This window comes from Symphalangus syndactylus, chromosome 7 (assembly GCF_028878055.3).
Source record: "Symphalangus syndactylus isolate Jambi chromosome 7, NHGRI_mSymSyn1-v2.1_pri, whole genome shotgun sequence".
Lineage (NCBI taxonomy): Eukaryota > Metazoa > Chordata > Mammalia > Primates > Hylobatidae > Symphalangus > Symphalangus syndactylus.
This window is the reverse complement of record NC_072429.2, coordinates 71,914,807-71,938,514: the sequence shown is the minus strand read 5'-3', so window position 1 is coordinate 71,938,514 and position 23,708 is coordinate 71,914,807. Positions and strand designations below refer to the sequence as shown.

Genomic DNA, 23,708 nt, shown 5'->3' with positions numbered 1-23,708 from the left:
AGCTGTGTGTAAAAGAAGAGGTGGAGTCACATACAAATACTACCTGTTCGATTTGATCCCAACAACAGGGCAGCAGGAAGGGGGATTTCTGTAGCTCACATCAGTCTAGGAGCTAAAGATCATGCCAAGGATACATTCCACCTGTCCCTGACCTTCAGGGACATGACCATGGTGGTCCAGTAGGCTCCTTTGGGTCACATGTACTCTTACCTAATATGTGGCCTCAGGCTACCCTGGGAGAGAACAAGGTCCCGGCTGTGAGGCCCACACTGCCATCAGGATCTCCCTTGCTTTCATGTAGCTAAAAGTCAAGCACCCAGAGCCTGGGGAGCCAGGGCCTGTGCATTAGGCAAAGGCCGTGAGCAAAGTTGTCAAGGAGCAGGCATTGCCAGTGCCAGCCCTGCTTATCCTCAGAGTTATATCTAGGACTGGTGCTGCCGCCAGTCCTTCCCACTTTGGTGTCCCCGGCACCGCCCTGTTCTGGGGTCTCTATATTGAGGGAGAGGCCCAGAGCAGCATAAAACGGTGCTTTCAGAAAAACTTTTAAAAGTATAATAATGATAGACTCACAAGAAGTTGTAAGAATGGTACAAAGAGGTTGCATGTACCCGTCACTCAGCTTCTTCCAGTGGTGATGTCTTATATAACTATAGTACATTTTCAAAACCAGGAAATTGTCATAATACAATGAACTAGACTACAGACCTTACTTGGAGCCTACCAGTTCTCATATAAATGATTTTTAAAAATCGTTAAAGGCGGATAATCATGCTGTTGTTCATAATTTTCTCACATTTCCTGTTTTGAACCAGAAGCCCCTGTTTCTAGTTCTTAAGAATTTTTAATTATAATTTTTTATGTGAAAAACTCACTGTAGCAAAGTGGGCCTGAGTATTATTGGATATTTGGGTATCTATAAACAAATTTATAGTCTAACATTATTGAGGCATAAATTCAAGCTGGCAATGGAAATAAAGTTTTTTTTTCAAAGCTTTGCTGTGAAAAATGAAATTATTTTGTTCTGAAATAGCTATGCCCATTCCAAGGACTTCCAGAGAAACTGGGAGTTCCAGTGGAGTGGCGTTAACCATTTGGATCAGTGGCATTATCTTTCTTGCTGCCTTGGCTTGCCGTGTTTTAATACCTCTGATACCACTTGCTACTCATAAACACTTATCTTCTTTAACATCTCTGAAAGAATCATGACATCAGTGATCATTGAAAGACAAGGTTCTCCAGAGTTCGCTTATAAAACCTTTTAAGAGCTCTCCAATTCAAAACTCCCTCTTCACCTCTTCAGTAAGAACTGGAGCTCCATAAAGATGCTCCAGGAAGATTTGTGTGCCAGAGAATTCATATACCGATCGGAAAGAAGCACAGATCTACTGAGCAAAAACATGTCGAGTGGGTACAGTAGGCTGGCGTTAAGTCATCACAGTCCCTGGCAACTTTAGACCTTTAACATCATGTATAAACTCTGTATACTTCAGTGAGATTTTGGTGAGCTCATCTCTGGAACATCTGGGGACAACCATCATGACATGGGTCATCCTTGGAGCCAATCGGGCAAACCCCGGGCATTTACTTACTGGATTAAGCCTTAGGGGTTTGGAGCTGGCGGGATGTTACATTTAGTTTCCTACCTGTTCTTTTAGGAGGCTATTTAATGTAATGGTTAAGTATTCAAACTCTAGAGACAGAGTGCCTGGAGTCAAATTCTAGCATTGCTGCTTATTATCCATATGACCTTGGGAGAGTTTCATATCTTCTCCATGCTTCAGTTTTTTTCATCTCTAATATAGGAAAATAATAATGCCCATTTCATATGGTTGTTATGGGAATTAAATGAGAAGTAAAGTATTAGAACAGTGCCCATGTTGTATCTGCATTGTAACTGTGTACTGTGGTTATAGACTGTACCAAGATGGGAGCATCAAAGGCAAAATCAGGGACAAAAGATAGATGATGGCAGAATGGGTTGAGGACCTCTTCAGATAAAGGGTGAATGAATGTAATGAATGTTACAAGCCTGAGTGAGGGAAGTGTAGTGGTTGAAGTCCATAAGCAAAATTGAGGTCAAGGAAGGCACAGACCTAAAGTAGCTACATGAGAAAAAGTTTATCCTGAACAGTAACCAAACAAAAATAAATTAACAATGAATTATTGTAGAGTGGCAATGATTATTTAGGGTAACTGAAACCTGTTGTGGGAGAAGTGTGGGCAGTCACATCCTACTAATAGAAGTATGAACTGGGGTAGTTTTTTGGGAGAAACCTAATTAGCAAAATAAGGTCCTTAAATATGCATACCCTAAATTACTCTTTGATTCTACTTTTAGATCTTTATACTATTGAAAAGCGACTTAAATTTACAACAGGAAGATCCTAAGTGAATTAAGACCCATCCAAACACTGTTACTGATGTTCAAGTTAAAAGTCATTCAGTTCTTGACCACATAAATCTATGTCTTTATGATATTTCTATGACTAGTCTGTTAGTTGAACTCTGCAGAAAGTGATCTTTATTTGTGAAGAAAAGTCCACTCAGGCTTTACTGTAGAATAAGAGAGCCTGAACTCCACGTTTTTATGCTGTGAGGTAATGCCTCTCTTGACTGTGGAGAGCATTTTTGTTGCTTTATAATATTGCTATTGGCAAACCCATTAGTCCTGTATAATAACAATACTGAAGTAATGCTGTTAAGTTTCTTGATTTTTTAAATTGAGTATAGAAGTTAGAGTTATAACATTTAAGTTATTCTTTAAACTAAAATATATATAATGTTTATGCAGATAGTAAAAAACAAAAATCAGTAATATGACACTCCATTTATCAAATTGGCAAATTTTTTTTACAACTTTATTGAGGTATAATTGAAGTATAATAAACTGCATATAATGTCTACAGTTTAATCAGTCTTGACATTTTCATCTCCCCAAAAGATTTCTCATGCCCTTTTGCAATCTATCACTCCCATCAGCTCTGCTCCCCAGACAACCACTGACCTGCTTTCTGTTACTGTTGATAACTGGCAAAGATTTTTTTTTTTTTTTTGAGACAGAGTTGCCTGGGCTGGAGTGCAGTGGCGTGATCTTGGCTCACTGGAACCTCCACCTCCCGGGTTCAAGCGATTCTCCTGCCTCAGCCTCCCAAGTAGCTGGGATTTCAGGCGCCTGCCACTACGTCCAGCTAATTTTTTGTATTTTTAGTAGAGACGGGGGTTTCAACATGTTGGCCAGGCTGGTCTCGAACTCCTGACCTCGTGATTTGCCAGCTTCGGCCTCCCAAAGTGCTGGGATTACAGGCACGAGCCACAGCGCCCAGCCTTAAGATTTTTTAATAGTAATTTCCAATACCAAAATAGGAAACAAGGTACTTTCATATATCTCTGTGGGCATCTGATATTGGTACAACTTCTTTGGACGGCAATTTGTTAAGTGTCAAAAACCCTAAAATATCCTTTCAACTAGCAATTCCGCTTCTAACTTGAGGAAATAAATTTTCATGTGAATAAGGATTGAGTTACAAGAATGTTCATCATTGTGTTTATAATTGCAGAAAACTGGAGATAAATTAGATATCTGATAATATGGAATTGTTTAAAGAAACAGTTCATATAATGAAATTTTATACTTTTAGTATTAGTTGTAGAAATATATTGTTTTATAAACAATGACAAGATCATATGGTATTCCTATGTATTTAACTTGTTTTTTCAAGTAAACAACAACTAAAAAGTGCATAGATAAAACAGGATTAAAAACGTATCTTTAAAGCAAAATGTTGAAAGTAATGTCCTCTGGCTGATGAGATTTATCTTAACTTTTTCCAGTACATAATGTTTTCTTGTAAAAAATTTATTGAAATTTTTTCCTGATTATAAAAAAACTAACACATGTTAATGTAGAGAATTTGAAAGTTAACATAAAGGAATAAAGAAAATACATAAAATAGGATCGATATACAGTCATCCCTTGATATCTGTGAAGAATTGGTTTCAGGACACCTTATAGATACCAAAATCCACAGATGCTCAAGTCCCTGATAGAAAATGGCAATGGCATCATATTTGCATATAACCTATGCACATATTCTAGTATACTTAAATCTTCTCTAGATTACACAATATCAAATATGATATAAATGCTATGTAAATAGTTACGAGTTTTAAAATTTGTGTTGTTTTTTATTGTTGCATTATTTTTTATTGTGTGTGGGGTTTTCTGTTGTTGTTTTTGTTGTTGTTGTTTCTCTTTGCAAATATTTTCTATCCACAGTTGGTTGAATCCAGGGATATGGGACTCATGCATGTGGAGGACTGTCTGTATTATTTTAAGCTATTTAAAGGTTTTTTAAAAAAACTTACAAAAGTCTTTTATACTTAATGGCATCAGGATAAAGTTCCCCGGACCTTGGCCCCTGCGTGCCACCACCTGCATTTGCAATTCTGACTCTCTGTATGCTCTTGTGATAAGGCATGGCCTGAGGTTTCCTAGAACACAAACTCTCCAGGTCCCTGCCCTTGCTCCTGCTGGCCATCTGCTCTCAGTCCTCTTCCTCCTTGACTGTACTCTCCTCATCCTTTGAAATTTACTGTCATCGTCGTCTCCACCAAGCCTTCCCTGAGCTTTTAGCACTTCTCCTTTCCCATTCCCACTGCTCTCTACACCTGTCTCTAGTGAGACCCCTATCACATTGTATTATCCATTTTCATTCCTCTCCTGATAGACTGAGCATAACTTGAGGTCGGGACAGTATTGGTTGGTGCGATGCCTGAAGCTTAACTAGCACAATAGCAGTTGGAGCTTAAGTAAGAGAGTATGTGCATGTGTGTAACGAACAATAGAAATAAAGATGTGTTGGGATCAAACAGCCTGGAGTACTGGATATATCTGTGTGACTGGAGCATGGGATCTTCATGAAATATTTAGTAGATGAAGATAGAGAGATAAGTAGGAGCCAGATTATTAAGGGCTTCCTAGGTTATCCTAAGGAGTTTGGGTTCTGTAGTGTAACTGATAAACTGGTGAAAGACCTTTAAGTAAGAGAATGTTCTAGCCTTGGCAAGATAGTAGAATAGGAAGCCCTGAAACACAGCAATTCAACAATAATTTATAGGCAAATTTTTGTTGTGAGAAATCCAGAAACCAGTTAAGAGGCTCCTGTAAGCCAGGTGAGCATGAAACCAGCCAGATCTTAATTGGCAGGGAAATTCAAGATACCCTCATGCCATAATCCCTACCCACAGTGCAGTGCCATACAATCAGGACAACCACCTTCCACCCCCAGCTCCCAGCTTCTTTCTGCCTAGAAAGGGAAAGATGTATACCACGCGTCCAATGCCTTAGCTTTTCTGGGGCTACCCAGAGGACTGGCTTCTGTCTGGCCGGTCTCAGAGTGCTGACAGAACATGGCATATTTTAGCAACCCCGGGGCCAATGAAGACAGAGGTGGCTGGTGGTGGTGGTCACTGTAACCATCCCTTGCTCAGCCCAGCACAAAGCTAACTGTTGAAAAGCTCCAGCTTTCAGCTTTTTCCTGGAGAGGCAAAGAGGTGCACCATGTATCCAATGACCCAACTTATCTGGGAGTTGCCTGAAGAATTGGCTTCAGCCTTGCTTGTCTCAGAGCTCTGATGGGACTGAGACAAGCAAGGGACTGATGCCTGGGGACTGCCAAGAACAAAGAAAGTGGATTAGACTAGCATAAAAGTTTGAGAGGCCTCTAGAATCTCTATCCAGGCTGATTGGTTAGGATCTTCTCCAGTATGAGGCCAGTTTATGAATACTAGGAGAAGTGGTTGTCTTATGTAATGTGCAGACACAAACACAGAGAATCAAGGAAAAATGAAGAAACAGGAAAACATTTTCTAAATAAAAGAATGAGATAAAGCTCCAGAAACTGACCGTAATGAAATGGAGATATGTGATTTACCTGACAGAGAATTCAAAGTAATCCTTATAAACATTCTCACTGAGGTCTGGTGAACAATACATGAAAAAAAGTGAGAATTTCAACAAAAAGAAAACTTTAAAAAGTACCAAGCAGAAAGCATGGAGCTAAAAAATACAATAAATTGAAAAAGTTACCAGAGGGATTCAATAGCAGACAATGTCAAGCAGAAGAAAAGATCATCAATCTCAAAAACAGGTCATTGGAAATGACTGAGTCAGAGGAGAGTTGGGCCAGCCTCCAGCATTTCCCAAAGTGTTAGCTGTTTTATTCATGCTATGTTAAAGGCTTGGACAAAAAGTAAACTTGGGAATCCTGAGTTAAACCAAGTTGAATAGATTTTTGTTCTTTGAGTTTTCTGATTCTTCACTATGCTAATGTGCATTTTTAATTTCACAAAAAGCATTTGTATTATGTAATTTGCATTATTTTCAGTTTTTATTTATGGAACCATTTTATTTGGGGACCATGTTATAGAACACATTTTGGGAAATGGACACTGAGAATACTAGCAGCAGAGAAACATTGGAAGCTTGAATCAGAAGGTTAGCATCAGGAGAGGAAGGGGCAAGAACAGGGAATTAAGCTGTGTCTCTCAGAGCACATTCTTTATGAGTGGTGACTTACCAATAATTTTAAAAGATAATATCATTTGAGAGTTATTGATACGTGATCAAAAGATAGTAGAATAAGCAGTTTAAAATGTGGTTTGAAACTTCTCTGAGACAAATGATAGTCAAAGGAAAGTGCTTCTCTAATATGGTTTAAGCTCCATCAACGAACCTGTCCATGGCCTGGCTTGAATTAATGCACTAGATAATCCCTACAATGGTCATATTCTTGAGATGTTTGAGCGACACGATAACTACTTGCTTATGAGTAAATCAGAGATGGTTGCCAGGAGTCTAGGTTGGGTCTGAGCAGCCACATGGTAGTATGAGCAAAGCAAGTTAGAGACAGTGCTAGTTTTGAGATGATACCCATTTGCTTTTTTATGTGTTCGTGAGTTAGAGTTGTCTGTGGGACATCCTTGTGAAGGTGAGAGGATCACCAGGCTGTTGAATACATGCATTTGTACTTCCAAAGAAATTTGGACTGATTCAGCCTTTATTTTACCTGATGTGCCTCAATTGCTGTATGTGTTGGGGTTTCATGCCTCTTTTATGAGATATAAAATGTTAAATCGCAGGGTGAAGACACTGCACATTCCCGATTTTCTGCCCCATTATACTTCCACACGTCAGTTTCCCTTGTCCCTTTATAGCTTCGCTACTACACACAAGTCCCATTGAAACCGCTTTTTTTGGATGTTTTTAAACCTCTAATTTTAGGAAAATTGAAACAGACATTCACCTTTCAATAGAAGCTGCAATTGCCTCTACAGTATGACAAAGATACTTGTTTGGCGGTGTTTCTCATTTCTTTGTTACTACACCAAGTAAAGCCATTGAGTTAATAATGCTATAACATGTTTCTATTTCAGTTATTTTAAGTATAATAACAGTGTTCTTCATTTTATTTATAGCTCCAAAAGGAATTCTTCATTTGTCTCCTGATGTTTATCAAGAGATGGAAGCCAGCCGCCACAAAGTAATCTCTGGCACTACCCTAGGCTATTTGTCACCCAAAGATATGAACCAACCTTCAAGCTCTTTCTTCAGTATATCTGCCACATCGAATAGTTCCGCTACAATTGCCAGGGAACTCCTTATGAATGGAACATCTTCTACAGCTGAAGCCATAGGTTTAAAAGGAAGTTCTCCTACTCCCCCTTGTTCTCCAGTACCACCTTCAAAACAACTGGAATATTTAGCAAGGATTCAAGGCTTTCAGGTATGAATTAAAAGCAAAAACAAAAAACAAAACAATTCATTAGCCTCAGATTCTTCATCTGTATCCATCACAAGGCTCATTCTTGCCTGCTAGTATGGCCTACATGCCACTTACATTTTAAGTTATTTAGGAACACAAAGGACAGACAAAAAAGCCCTATGCACATGCCTTATTTTCTCTTATTTTTGATCTATCTAGTAATTCTTTTGCTGCCTGTCTCTTCTCCATTTTCCTTCTTCTTTTTTAAGCATTTTTCATACTCTTCACTGTCTTCCATTTGGTCTTGATTAGGTGCATCTATCTCTTTACTCTGTCTTCCACAAACAAAAATTCTGCCTTCAGACATTTGGTGTTAGTATTTCACACTCAGTTCTCCCTTTTTTTACATAAGGATTGAGTTTCTTTTTATGATGATTTTACCTTTATAGCAATTTTGAATTTTGCATTCTGTTGCTAGTATTGATTCAGGTACACCATTAAGATACAACATTCTGGAAGTCTGTTACCTTAGGAGTTAATTAAACATGATATTTGAAGAATAATGAAATGCTTTATAGTTGTTTGAGGCATAACAATGTGTATTTGTTTTACTGGATCATGTTTTGAACTGACTAGGGAGGGTAGCACCTGCCTCAGATAGTACCAACAATTCTATTTCACTTGGGTAGTCTAAAACTAGCTTATAGTTTAACTTAACTTGTTGTGTATGTGAATTTAGGGATGGAAACTTTTTTTCCCCTATTTATTCTTTGTTTCCTTTTGGGAAAAAACCCCACAAAAATCAGCACTCCTTTATGGATACATTGGAGCTTTTAAAAGATTTGTAAACTCTAGGAAGGGGAAATATCTGTGTCTTGACTTCTTAGTTGCCTTGAAAATCATGTACTGAACTGTAACCGCTAACTTGACTGGATGAACTACAGTTTGCTTGTGTGTAGAGAGTGTATTGCTTCCTCAGATTTCACTGTTTTCATCTCCTTTTCCATCTTAGTCTTTATTCCTTAAGACCAAAAACTGTAATATCCTTTAGAAATGCTCTAGAAGATCTGTATTGTGTAGAATGATCATGTATTTATAAAAATTTTACAAGTTTAGATTATAAAATGAAAAAGAAGGTCATGTGTTTTGGGGGGTATTTTGCATGTTCGGATATTTTTTTTTCCCTTCACTGAGCCCTTCTGATTCTTTCAAACTATTGCCAGGTAGTTGTTAGTGTTTTTAATTGGACTCTTAATATGAACTTAAAGAAGTTGTTACCAGTTATTGGCTCTGTCATCTGAAATTTTAACCACTTAATTTAAAGTTATAATTTTAGAATTTGTTTTTGTTGTTTTACCTTAAGAAACACAATAAATCACTGTTTAAAAAAAGATCTCGATTTATATAAAGTACTGGAAAAAAGCTAAGTAATTTTTAGTTCTATCTATAATCTCCGTAGGATGAATTAGAAATAAATTGTGATGAAAAGAAATTCACTGCTTATTTATGAATCTAGTCATTTAGAAATGTCTGAGAGTAACACTGCATTCTTATAGAAACAAAGCACAAATTGCATTCAAGCTCTGAATTGATTTTTTGCTTGGAGCTGTTGTTACAGTAGATGTAATTTTGCTACCAGAATGTCTTAATTTTTTAAATTTGTTTTTATTTCTAAGCTCTTGGCAATGACAGTAATTATAATTTTAACATATTTTCACTGTAGTCAACACATAGAGTCTGCTTCCCTCATTATTGCATTGCTAAGGCCTTTTTAAAAAGCTTATGCTTACATAATATACTCTTTTTTATGGACACGTTATACGTTTCCAAATCTGTGTATTGTGATTTTTACATACTAATGAATATAAACAGGTGATTTTAAAATATTACTGTGCTTCTTTGGTTGAATGAGCTGGTATTGATGTAAAATACTCTGTCACTGATGGACCACTACCTGCAGCTAAGCAGTCAGCAGAATCTCTGGGAAATGGCTTAGTCCGGCCACATGTATAGCCCATCTTCATAATGTCGCAGCAGAAAGTTCTTTGTGGTTAAAAGTTTTAAAGCCTATTTCTTTATAGGTAACCCTCTCAGGTATATTTACCTGGTAGAAAAACATGTGGATTGTTTCTATTACTTAAATGTTTTAATTGGACTGTAGTTTAGAAATTATAGGACCAGCTTGTTACAGATTATACACTATTCTGTTACTTTTATTTCTGAAACTTAAAAACAATAAATTCTTTTTCTGTGTTTCTAGGTTAGAACTTTTTTATTTTATTGCACACTGAACAGATACTATTGCTTATTGAATATTGTGTAAACCCTTCTTTGGCTTTCCTTGCCCATTGCAATTTGATTTAAGCCTACTAGAGCCATTGTATGTGACAGCTATATTGTATTACAAAGTAAAAATATATGAGTGTATTGAAAACAAAGTTGTTTTAACTTTTAATTTTGTTTCATCACCCAGTCTTTAATTTGAATTTATAAATTACAAAAAGCTACTTTATCAACTGAATGTAGGTATCCAAGCTCAAATTCTTTTAAACCTACAAAATAGGTAAAATTATTATACAATTAAAGTTATTAATAAAACTGACTTAAGAGAGCAGAATGTGACCGAACACTTGCACATTCTCAGCAGTTCTTTTATTCTTGTTTGGTCTCACCTAAAGTTTTTATCATATTTTCGAATGGAACCTTTTGGATCTCTGTCAGAAATGAATGTTTATTTCTTTCAAGTTTTATCAAGTATTAATACATTTTATTCATATTCTTTTAAATGTTTTATTCAGTAGTTCTGTGAACTTCAGACTTTGTTGTTCAGCCTAATCGTATGCTTCTGTAACTTCTACACATTTTATAAGAACTCATTCAAAGTTGTAGTCCTACCATAGTGTTTCAGGGTTCCTTGTTGTGTACTCTTTTATTATAATGACAAAATGTTTCAAAATCATTCAGCTTTTTAAAGAAACTTATTATGCAAAAGACACTCTTGAAATGCTGTGCATTTGAACTGAAGTGAAAGAATTTGTTTCATGTTGTACTTTGCATTATTTTAAGTTTTCACATCTTTAATATGCTTTTCTATGCTAATTATATTAGAAATCCATAAATATAAGTGGTTTCTTTGTTTAAACCAGTCATTAAAAATTAGGTTGAAAATGAAAGTGGATTATTTTAGCAAATCATCCCTTCTAGATGGATTTCATTTCAGTTTGCTACTCTGTGCCTCTCCTGTGAGCATCATCCACTGAAACAGTGTTGTTTGTGAAACCTTCCGAGTATAGTATAACAAACTAGGTTTTTTTCCTCACATAAATAATATAAAGAAACACTTAATTGGTGTTTTAGTTAAACTATAATTAGTTTATTGTCCAAAATCAGGGAGTGTTTTGTGGAGGGGCATTTCATTAGTGTATCATAATCATGCCATTTCCAGCAAGATGAGACTGTCCACTTAAATTAAAATCTTCCTTTTCAAATATAATTCACGCTTAATACATTTCAACTCATATGCCTCCTTTTGTGGAGTTTAATATGATGATAGCAGGTTTTTATAGCTACAGGCTTCTTTTAAGTATTTATTTTTTAACAATATGACTTTAGTGTAGATTACATTGGGATGGGGCTGGTGGAAGTGGGGGGTGGTGGCTGGTCTCCCTGATAATCTGAGAATCAACCTTTCTCCTATTTATTCTTATCTCTCCTATACCTCTTGTTTTCCAATCCATATAGTTATCATCAAAGTGGCTATCTGAAGCAGCTTTTTTTTTTTTTAGAATAAGGTATTCATTTTTGTTAGAAGATCAATACAAGTACAATTTTGTAAATTTCTCTTAGGAGAATATGGAGAAAGAAATAATGCATGTACATACACACCCACACTTAGGAATATAGTTGTCTCTTGGTATCTGCAGGAAGGATTGGTTCTAGGACCCCCAAAGATACCAAAGTTCATAGACACTCAAGTCCCTTATATAAAATGTTGTAGTATTTACGTATAACCTACACACATCCTCCCTTATACTTTAAATCATGTCTAGATGCCTTATAATACCTAATATAATGTAAATGCTGTATAAATAATGGTTATACCGTATTGCTTTTTTGTGTTTTTTTATTTTTTTTTTAATATTTTTGATATTTGGATTCATAGCCCATGGATATGGAGGGCCCAGCTGTGTGTTTTCCCTCATTTTTAATTTGTCGTTGAAACATAACTTACTGTATTGCCTCTGAGACCAAATGTTCATGTAGGCTATTAAAAAATGTATAAAACCATAACATTACTTAGACTACAATGAGCAAAACACATTCGTGGGTTTGGTCAGCATATGCTGTTCTGATTTGCCATTAAAATCTTAAAAATTCTTAAAAAGCTCTCTTGAATTTGACCTCTACTACCTTCCAAGGACCCTGGAAAGACTTTATGTGTTAGAACTCTCCTGAAGGCTTGGTCTTCCTTTAGTGACATTAACATTCAGGTTTGTTATTCCAGTGGGCAGCCCCAGTTCATGCAAACTGACCTGTTGTGTCTGGTGTCCTTAGACTTTGATATGCAGGCCAAAGTCCAAGGGATGTGCAAACATAACACACACCTGTACTTCCATAAAAACCGGCAGAATTGTAGATCAACTCATTTTACTGAAATTTTAAACCCTGTAAAAAAAAAAATACAATGTTTGAAGAAAGAAATCCTGGTGCATATAAAAACTACAATGAGTAACAGTAATACAGGTAAGGATCAAGCAGGCCTTGAGCAAAACAGTCCATTATTACTGCATAAACTATTTGGGTCTAATCAGCCACCCTATGTCGCTGTGATACTCATTTTGAGCCTTTATGCACCAGCACATACATAGTAAGACACACAAGATACTTCAACAAAATCTAAGTAATATACAAACACCGTAAGAGCTTTTCCAACCAAAGAAACTTTAATGTAGATCTGAAATGAGCCATCATGATGCAGAAAAAGATGATTATCATTTCGTGTCCTTCCCAAGTAGAACTATCTGATAATCTTTTCTGTTTGTATCAGAAGAGATTTCAACTCAACATGAAAATTATACTACTTGGAATTATTTGAAAAATCAAGTATTTGAAGGAAAAAATTGTTTTTCATCTAAAGATGCATTACATTTCCTTTTGCTAGAAAAGATTGACGATGATGTAATTTTTCCTGACATATAATTAATTATAGTACTCTTCAGGTGGATGGCAGCTGTATACCTATACTCATTCCAAGTCATGTTGAAGTGACTCCAGCATTTCCCTTTCTCCAGCATCCAGCTATATCTAAGGAGATTTTTTTTTCCCCCACAAATGACAGTGGCTGAAATTTCATATGTATTGTTCTCTTCTTACCCAAGGCAACTCTTAAGAAATAACAGTATGTGGAATGCTGCATGTAAAAGATTTTTGCATACTCAAAAAATTGCTCTGACATAACAGGGGCATGCATTTAGGGGATGCATGGATAAACTAGGGAGGAAACTGACAGTTATTGACGGATTCACATACCACATAGTGAAGTAGGCATTACATATATTATTTCAGAATACCTGGTATGTTTTTGCCTACAAATCTTTATTTGATTTTGAAAAAAGCTATTGTATAATGTTTGAAGACCAGTCCCTGTAAGTAGGACTAATGTGTGGTGGTGGCCCATAGTCTTATGGATATTGGTTTGTTTTTGTCATAGATTTCATTAATAAATTTATTTCTGCCCTCAACTGTATATACAGCTGCGTAAGCCATTTAAGAATTCTGACTCCTTGGCTGGGCATGGTGGCTCATGCCTGTAATTCCAGTACTTTGGGAGGCCAAGGCAGCCAGATCACTTGAGGTCAGGAGTTTGAGACCAACCTGGCCGACATGGTGAAACTCTGTCTCTACCAAAAAAAAAAAAAAAAAAAAAAAGAAAACCAAACAAAAATTAGCCAGGCATGGTGGCAGGCACCTGTAATCCCAGCTACTGGGAGACTGAGGCAGGAGAAGTGCTTGAACCAGGGAGGTGGAGGTGCAGTGGGCCAAGACCCCACCACTGCACTCCAGCCTGGGCGACAGAGCAAGACCCTGTTTCAAAAAAATAAATAGAACCGGGTGCGGTGGCTCACGCCTGTAATCCCCGCACTTTGGGAGGCCAAGGCAGGTGGATCACGAGGGCAGGAGATCGAAACCATCCTGGCTAACACGGTGAAACCCCATCTGTACTAAAAATACAAAAAATTAGCCAGGCATGGTGGTGGGCGCCTGGAGTCCCAGCTACTCGGGAGGCTGAGGCAATAGAATGGTGTGAACCCAAGAGGTGGAGCTTACAGTGAGCCAAGATCGCACCACTGGACTCCAGCCTGGGTGACAGTGTGAGACTCCGTCTCAAAAAATATATATATAAAAAAAAAAGAAGGATTCTGACTCCTTTGAGATGGAAGGGACTTTAGATTTTATTCTAATATAAAGTTTTATATGTAAACACATTTGGGAGTACATACATCAAACGTCACATTAGTAATGTAGTTTACTTGTTTTTACTTGATTTTAAACCCTGACAGATTTTAGGTTCTAGAAATTTCTGCCATCTTAACATAGTCACATCAAAAAGCAGATTTAACTGTCAGAGAAAACGTATGCTTGAAAAACTTCCAAAAATTTTTTTTTTTTATCTATATTATTATCTATTTTTTTTAAACCATAAGAAAAGTATAGGCCGGATGAGGTGGCTCACACCTGTAATACAACCTGGGCAACAGACAGAGCAAGACTGTGTCTCAAAATGAAGTCTAGAATCAAGTCCTAAAATGGAACATTTGAGCCATTGCAGGAAAACAGTACTAAGTTTACAGTTTGAAAAACTCTTACTAAGGGAAGGATAGGTGGTAGATAGTATATTGTGAAGAGGTTTCCGTAATTTCAGCATGTATATGAAGAATTAGATGGATATGAAGTTAATCTGCCCATAGAATGCCATCCCATTAAACATTGGAACTGATTCAGCTGAAGCACAGGACATGGAACATTTGTTTACTCACACTGGGCAGTACTCATTAAGGGCCTACAAATGCTGGGTAGCATGCTAAACATGCTAAACATTGGACTCGGGGAGTTATGGTCAAGCTGGAGACTGACATGCAAATAAAATCAATATGCAGAAGAAGATAACCCACGGCCACAAATTAATCCTACCTCCTGGGATCAGTGTTCAAACATTACACAATGGTCTGATAAAAAAAAAATTAAATGTTTGTAGCATGGTGCAAGAAATAATGTATGTAATGCCTACCCCGCATAATAAATGACATAGTAAGTATAACTTGATAAATGTTAACTCGAAGTGTGGTTAGTGATGTCAAGAATTGTGAATGGAAATGAACAGTTCTGGCTGAAGGAATTAGGGAAGAGTTCATAGCAGAGGGAATATTTGAAATATGTTTTAAAGAATACTTCAGATTTTAAGGTGGATAAGAAAAGGAATTATAGGCAGAAGCATCAAAGCACTGAAGACATAAAAGGGCATGGTGTTTTAGAAAATAATTTAAAGTGGAAGTGGCTAGTGAGGAGGCTGAAAAAAATTGTGTGTTGTTGGGAGTTAGAATTTTTTTAGCCATTAGACAAAGATCACTGACATCTTTAAAAGAGATGTGACATGACTGGTTAACAGAAAGATAATTCTGTCAGCAGTGTAAAAGATGAACTAGACAAGAAAGAGACAGACTTGATAACAGAAAGACCAATTAGACTGGTTTTTTATGAATCCAGGAAAGAAAGAGTAAAGATTGAGTTAAGACAAAGCTGTTGGGCATGGAGGAGTGGATCTAGGGTACAGATGTCTAAGGTTCAGTTGAGAAAATTAAATGATCTCTTGTGCTGACTTCAGAGAGGATGCTTTCACTAGCCTGGTTAGGGTGGAAGCTGGATTTACATATGTTAAAAAGTAAGTAGAGACCATTTGAGGAGTAAGTGAGATAGTATGAGTGTGAGATGTTTTAGGCAAACTTATTTTTACTATGGATGAGATGAATATAGAGGAACTTAACGAGTTCCATTTTAAACGTGGAATTTGAATTGCTTGTGGGACATTCACATGGATTTGTCCAGTAGGCAGTTGAAATTGGTCTAGTGATCAGTAAGAGAACATAGTACATACAGATTTGAGAGTCATCAGTGTATAGATGTAACTGAAGCCATAGAAACAGTTAATATTGCCCAGGGAGAATGGACAAAGGCCTACAAGAGATTCCAGATGCATACTAACATGTAAGGGATTCATTTGTTCATGAATTCAACCAGTATGTATTGAGCATCTGCCATGGACCAGGTACACGACTTGGCACTGAGTATATAACATGAAAGTGATAGCCAGGGTTTCTGCCCTCAATGAGCTAACACCAGAATGGTAGTGTGGAAGAAGGGAGGGTTTGGTGTAGGTGCAAGGGCAGATAAACACATCTGAACACATACAATAAATTCAAATGGTGTTCAGCTCCTAATGTAACAGTTGCTTGGAAATTAGTTAATTGTGAGGTTAATTATGATTATGCAAAATATAAACCATGACTTAGTGTCTTCAGTTGTGTCAGAGATAACTACACTTAAGTGTTTTAATCAACCTTATTGATGTATAATTTACATGCGATAAAACACACCCATATTGTACAGTTTGATGAGTTTTGAAAAATGTATGTAGTCACCAAAATGTATACTACCACCATAATCAAGATGGGACTCGTTATTGCAAAAGATTTGCCTCCGCCCTTGCCGCCGATTTTCCTCACCTCCAGACAACCACAAAATCCTTTCTGGCACTAAAAATTAGTTTTGCCTTTTCACTGATTTCATATAGGTGGAATTACACAGTATTCACAGTTTTGTATCTGGCATCTTTCACTCAGTATATTTTGAAATTCACACGCATTCCACGTATCAGTAGTTTTTATTGCTAAGAATTAGTTTATTGTATGTATATATACCACAAATTGTTTCAGTTTGCCTGTTGATGGACATTTGGGTTGTTTTCACTTTGGGGTCATTATAAATAAAGCTGTTTATGAACATTCATTTACAATATTTTGTGCAGACATACGTTTCCAATTCTCTTGGGAAAATACCTTAGAGTGAATTGGTGCATCACATGGTAAGTATATATACAATGTTATAAGAAACTTTCAGATTCTATTTTAATGTATTACATACATTACATTCCTACCAGCAATGTATGAGGGTTGTACGTGTTAATATGGTCAGTCTTATTTTATTGAGAGTATAATGGTGTCTCATTGATACCTTAGTTTGTATTTCACTGAGGACAAATGATATGAGCTTCATTTCATGTGCTTATTGGTCATTTGTGTATCTTTGCCAAGTGTCCACATCTTTTACTCAATTTCTAATTGGGATTTTCCCCCGTAATTATTGATTTACAAGAGTTCTTTATATCCTGGCCATAAGTAATTTGCATTACAATTATTATCTCCCTCCCTATGACTTGTCTTTTTGTTATCTTAATGTGATCCTTTGAAAAACAGAGGTTTTTCCATTTCAATGAAGTAAAATTTTCAGTTTTCCCCTCTAAGGTTTATGCCTTATTAGTCTCATCTGAGGAATCTTTTGACTACCCCTAAGATCACAAAGACTTTTTATCTTAAGTTATCTTATGGACATTTAATGCTTTTGGCTTTTATATTTAATCCTAAGACCCACTTAAAGTTAATTTTTAATGTATGGTATGGGGTAAGAGTGGAAATTTATTTTTTTTCTCATAGGATAGCCAGTTGTTACAGGACCATGTGTTGTGTTTTGTCTAGGCTTAAGCAAGGAATCTCTCCTCTTAATACTTAAAGCATTAAGATACTTTATATGTCTTTGTTTTTCACCAATTTGATTATGGTACATGTAGGAGTGTTTTTAATCTAGTTTGGGATACATTTAGCTTCTTAGAACTGTAAAATAATGGTGTGTTTTTTATTAACCATTTTTGGAATGTTTTGGACCACTATTTTTTCCAAAAAAGTTTTCTACCTTTTTCTCCTTTCCTTTTAGAACTCCAGTTGCACATATGTTAAATCTCCTGTTATTCTCCCACAGGCTTCAGAGGCTCCATTTATTTTTCTTTAGTCTTTTGGATTATGTAATTTCTATTGATCTAGCTTCAAGTTTTGGATTCTTACAGATTCTTCCCTCCATCCTCTCCAGTTTGCTGTTGAGCCCCTATAATAAATTTTTCATTTTGTTGTATTTTTCACATCTGACATTTCCGTTTGGTTGCTTTTTATAGTTCCTTTTCTCTGTTGAGATTCCATATCTGTATAGTTACTGAGATTATATTTTCGTTTAATTCTTTGAACATCTATATCATACCTGCTTTGAAGTTTTTTGTCAACTAAATCCAACAGCTGGGCCCATTAGGAGTCAATTTCTGTTGACTGCCTTATTCATGAGTGTGGTTTACCTTTTTCCTGATTTTTGCATGTCTTTAGTTTCTGTTTGAAAAATGGACATTGTGGATAACATGTTGCAACTCTGGATCATCATTTCTTCCCCAGATTAATATTTTTATTTTGGTTTTGGTTTTTGGTTAAGTTGCTTAAGCTAAAACTGCTGCAAGCTTTATCTTCCTCATGGTGGTATCCCTCAGCTGATATACTCTACTCAGTATTCCTACCTTATAACTGCAGCATTTTCTCTTATGGTCTCCTCTGTGCCTGCGTCATATAGTGAAAGCCAATTATTTGGGCTGAGTTTATGCTCATGTTTTGGGGCCCACTTTCTTTGCCTTTTCTTCTTTCTAGCATTTCCTCCTCTAAATTTCTAGCTGATCTGCCAGTCACACACCCACTGATACTACAGGCCTATAAAGCTTTAGCATTCAATCATTTGAGCTGCATTCAGATTAGGGACTGCACTCTATTCAGAAAGTAGCAGACTTTCAAATCTCAACCAGTTCTCACTGGTTTCTGCCTACTTTTCCACTGGGCCTTCCAAGATCTCCCTTGTGCATGTGAAGTTTAGCAGTCAGCTGGAATTTGGGTAAAAGATTCAGATTTAAAGTTGTGCCACTTCTGCAGCTTTCTCCTGGGATTTCTTCCCAAAATGTCTAGCTCATTTGCCAACCCTAAACTCTTTCCTCTGCGTCCTCCAGTGGGTAAGACTGCAGTTTTCCACCAGTAGAACTATAAGAAGCACAAGATGAAAAAAAAAGTCATAAACTCATAATTCTTACTGCATACATTTTGATCTTTCAAGGGAAATCTCTGCCCTGGTATCTGCTTGATTTTGGTAACGTTCTAGTATCTTCAGATATTTTTTATTTTGTCTGTATTTTACTTTGATATCTGCAAAAGACTTTATCCAGTGAATTCATTCTCTTGTTGTCAGAAGCTGGAACTCTACCAATTCTTTTAAAATATTCGTTGAATTGACTAATTAATTACTAACTGGTAAACTTGACATCTGTTCAAATAAAATAATTCAAAATATGGGAAAATCTCTAAATGTAAGATATTCATTACATAATTGATTATATAAAAACACAATGGATTGAACAAAAGAAATTTATTGTCCCACAGTTGTGGAGGCCAGAAGTCTGAAATCAAAGTGTCAGCAGGGTTGGTTCCTTCTAGAGGCTCTGAGGAAGAATCTGTTCTGTGCCTCTTTTCTAGCTTTTTGTGGCTGCCGGCAATTCTTGGTTTTCCTTGGCTTGTAGATTCATCATTCCAGTTTCTGCCTCCACCTTCACATGGCCTTCTCCTTTGTGTATGTGTATTCTTCTTTGCTGTCTCTTATAAGGGGACTTGTTATTAGATTTGGAGTCTACCCGAAATTCAGTATGATCTTATTCCCAGATCTTTCATTACATCTGCAAAGACTTTATTTTCAAATAACATCACATTCAAAGATACTAGGGCTACACACTTGGACATCTCTTTTAGGATACACCATTCATCTCACTGTATATCTCTTTTTTCCTTTAATCTGTATATTTATTATTTTAATCAAATTTGGGAAATTTTTGGCCATTTTTTTCCCTAAATAATTTCTGTCTCCTTTTTTCTCTCTTTTTCCTCCTAGGACTTCATTTACATGCATTTTAGATATTGTCCCACAGATTCCTTGAGACGTTATTCGTTTTTTTCCTCTTAGTTTCAGATTGTACAATTTTTTTTTTTCAATGGAGTTTCACTTTATCGCCCAGGGCTGGAGTGCAGTGGTGCATTCTCAGCCCACTGCAGCCTCCGCCTCCCAGGTTCAAGCGATTATCTTGCCTCAGCCTCCTGAATAGCTGGGACTACAGGCACCCACCATAACAACTGGCTAATTTTTGTATTGTTAGTAGAGATGGGGTTTCACCATATTGGTCAGGCTGGTCTTGAACTCCTCACCTCAAGAGATCCACCTGCCGTGGCCTCCCAAAGTGCTGGGATTACAGGCATGAGCCACCACACCTGGCCCAGATTGTACAATTTCTATTGATCTATAAGTTCAGTGACTCGTGTCTCCTTAATCCAGTAAATTTTTTTTTACTTTGCATAATTATATTTTTCATTCTAGAATTTCTATATGGTCCTTTTCATTAGTTTCTGTTTATCTGCAGAGATTTTCTATCCATTCATTAATTGCAGATATATTTTCCTGTACATGCTCAAATATAGTTACATAGGTGCATTAAACACCATTTTTATCCCCATGATTTCAACATCAGAGATGTATTGAGTTTGGTGTCTATTGATTGCCTTTTCTTTTGAATATAAATCACCTTTTTCTGTTTATTCTATGGCAAGTAATGATGGATTGCATCTTGACATTTGTGAATGATACATTATAGAGACTTTGGATTCTGTTTACAGTCCTCTGAATAGTTTTGCGTTTTATTTTCTGATGCACTTAATCTGGCTGGACTCAAATCCAAACTTCTTTCCTCTTGGACTTTCTTTTCTCTTAGTTTCTGGGGCAGTAGTCTCTCCTGACTGTCCATCAAATTCTGTGTCAAATGCTGCACGGAAAAACCTAACAGAGTTGGTATTTATGTTGTTACTGTTCCCTGTTAGGGTGGCTTTAGTGCAAACTTTTTGCAATGAAGTGAATGATAGGGGAGAAGGTTGAGGTAGTGGTAGAAATGCTTTCTTAGAGTAAAAATAGGACTATCTAAAAAAGAATCTGTCATAAGTGGTGGTATTTGCTACCAGTTTGGATTTGTCGTTTAAGCACCAACTTATTTCTTCTTATCTTTTGCAAATCAAGTAGCAAGTATTGATATTTCTTGGTTTAAGTTTCTTGGTCCCCATTACTGTGATTCTCACGCATAGGCCTATGTTACTATTTTTTTTTCCTCTAAAACTCTGACTTAAGGAGAAAGCTTTTACTCCTCTTTTTCCATGAAGCTTTCAATATTACAAGTTTCCAGGCCTTTATACGAGAAATTTTTTCTGCACCCTTTTTCCTTTCCATATCAGAGGTAGACAGTACCACATTGCCCCACTGACTTTGTTTTTCTAATTAAGAGAAAATGTAGTCCCCACAGATTCCCTTCTTTCATTGATTGAAGACTCTTTAAATATAAAATTCTGGCCTGCAAAGAAACACTTAAGTTTATTATCTATTCTTAATAGGCTCTTGGCTACTTTCAAGTCTCCTTAATTCATAGCACTAATGATTTTATTTCGTATTGTAAATGGCCCTTAAAAAGGGATTTTAAACTTTCAGAAAAGTAAAAAAAAATAGTACTGACTTTATTGTTACTGGTTATATTACCATAGTATAATTATCACGACCAGGAAATTTAAAATGATATAATACTCTTAACTAATGTACAGATCTTATTCAAATTTTGCCAGTTTTCCTACTAATGTCCTTTTTCTGGTCTAGAATCCAGTCTAGGATCCACATTGCATTTAGTTGTCAAGTCTCTCAAGTCTCTTCCAATCAAGTATCAGTTCTTCAGTCTTTCACAATCTTAACCCTTTTGAAGAAAATCAATTACTTATTTTGTAAAGTGTTCTTGAATTTGAGTTTTCCTGGTGTTTTCAAATGGTTAGATTGAGGTTGTGCATTTTTGGTAAGACTATCACCGAAGTGATACTGTGCCCATCTCAGTGCTCTTTATGTGACTCTTTATAACATATTTCCTCTACGTGCTTTTAGAACCACATTAGAAAGTACTATAGTGTTTACTTCAAATGTCAAATATAGTTTAGAAACTTCAAAAAGAGAAACCTGTTGTATTTACCAATATTCATACTCTTTTTCATTTTTGTTCTTCCCGCTTTTATCATTTCCTTACTGTTTCAATAACTTAATTTTAGCCATTGTTTCAGGGTAGGTATGCTGGTGACAAACTGTTTCCTTGTATTTGAGAATGTTTTGGGTTTTCCTTTCTTCCTCAAGGATATTTTTTCTGGATATAAAAATCTGGGCTGACAGTTCTTTCAGTACTTGGAAAACGTTATGCCTCTTCCTTCTGGCATCCGTGGTTTCTGTTGAGAAACTACTGTCATTCTTTTACTTCTGTAGGTCAGGAGTTGTTTCTCTCTCACTTCTTTCAAGATTTTTCTTAGCCTTTAATTTTCAGAAGCTTGATTGTGTGTTGATTTGTTTGTTTTTATCTTGCTGGGGCTTACCCAGCTTCTTAAAGGTGTAGGTTTATCTTTTACCAAAACTGGGTAAATTTTAAGCCATTATTTTTTCGAATTTTTTTCAGTCCCACTCATCTCTTTTCCTTCTGGGACTCTGATGACACAAGTCATCAGATTAGATGTTATGATCTCACAGACCCTTGAAGAACTATTTGTTTTTTTCTCAGTCTGTTTTTTCTCTGTTTTTCAGATTGGGGAGCTTATATTTTTCTATCTTCAAGTTCAGTGATACTTTCTTCTGTTCTTTCCATTTTGCTATGAAGCCCATCTACTGAGTTACCTTGTATTTCTTTCGTGAGACTATTTTTTAAAATCTGTTTCAAGAGTGTGTATGTAATTGCTTATTGAAACATTTTTATGATGGCTACTTTAAAATACTTGTCAGATAAGTCTATCATCTGTGACATCTTGTTGGCATCTGATGATTGCCTTTTCTCATTCAAGTTGAGATTATTAAGGGTGATTTTCTACTGAATTTTGGACATTTTGAGTACTGTGTTCCTAAAATTTCTGTTTCAGTAAGCCTCCTCTGACATTGTACCAGTTAGGGAATAGGGGTGCTGCCTTGTTACTGGAAGTTCCCATTTTCCACCTAGCCTCTGTTGACATCTTCTTGGGAGGAGGAATATTGTTATAGCTGGGTGGTGGTGAAAGTCCTGACCTTCCACCATGCCTGTACTGACACCACCCTGGCAAGGAGGAGTAGGATGCCCCATCATCACCGATGCAGGTGACTGTCCAGGGATCCAACAGGGATGAAAATCCTAACTCCCCATTTGGCCTTCTCTGTCACAACTTTAGCAAGGAAATTGGGTCACCTCATTACAGTCTGGTGAGGTGAAAGTGTAGGCTTCTAAATTGACTTTTGCTGTTGAGGATGGAGGTGGATCTGCCATTTTTTCCATGGTGTTTCCATGGAGTAGGGCAGTTATTGCCTAAATGATTTATATGTTGTTATATTGTTATTTTTCTGGTCCTTTGGTTAGAAAGAGCAGACTTTCTTAGGGCTTTTTTTTCCCACCTATACCCATTGGCATTCTCAAGTTGCTGGCTTTTCTGGTACCCAGCCCAGGATATGTAAAGCAAAAAGAAAACTTAGGAATTCACCACTGTATTATTCCCTGGGTCCCAAAGACTGACCCCTAGTCAGTCTTCCTCCTTCTCTCCACATTTTGGAATTATGCTTATTTTATATATAACGTCCAGAGCTTTTTGTAGTTAAGCAGGAAAAATAAGAAAAAGTTAATCTATCTCATCTTGTCTGGATGTGGAAATCATAAATGGTCTGTCATCATAAATGTAACTATTTTAA

The 23,708-nt window shown here is 36.5% G+C and overlaps 1 protein-coding gene across 21 annotated transcripts in view; it reads left to right on the top strand.

Annotated features, from left to right (window-relative positions):
- The window catches only part of STAU2 (staufen double-stranded RNA binding protein 2), a 338,058-nt gene that overhangs the window by 199,626 nt on the left and 114,724 nt on the right, over window positions 1–23,708 (top strand). For 20 of the 21 annotated variants that reach the window (XM_063642824.1, XM_063642827.1, XM_055286518.2 and 17 more), the window contains one exon: window positions 7,477–7,784. In XM_063642824.1, the coding sequence (XP_063498894.1) occupies window positions 7,477–7,784 (308 nt within the window). Of the gene's footprint in view, window positions 1–7,476; window positions 10,202–23,708 lie in introns of those variants that run through there. The other variant, XM_063642834.1, reaches the window with a different exon arrangement.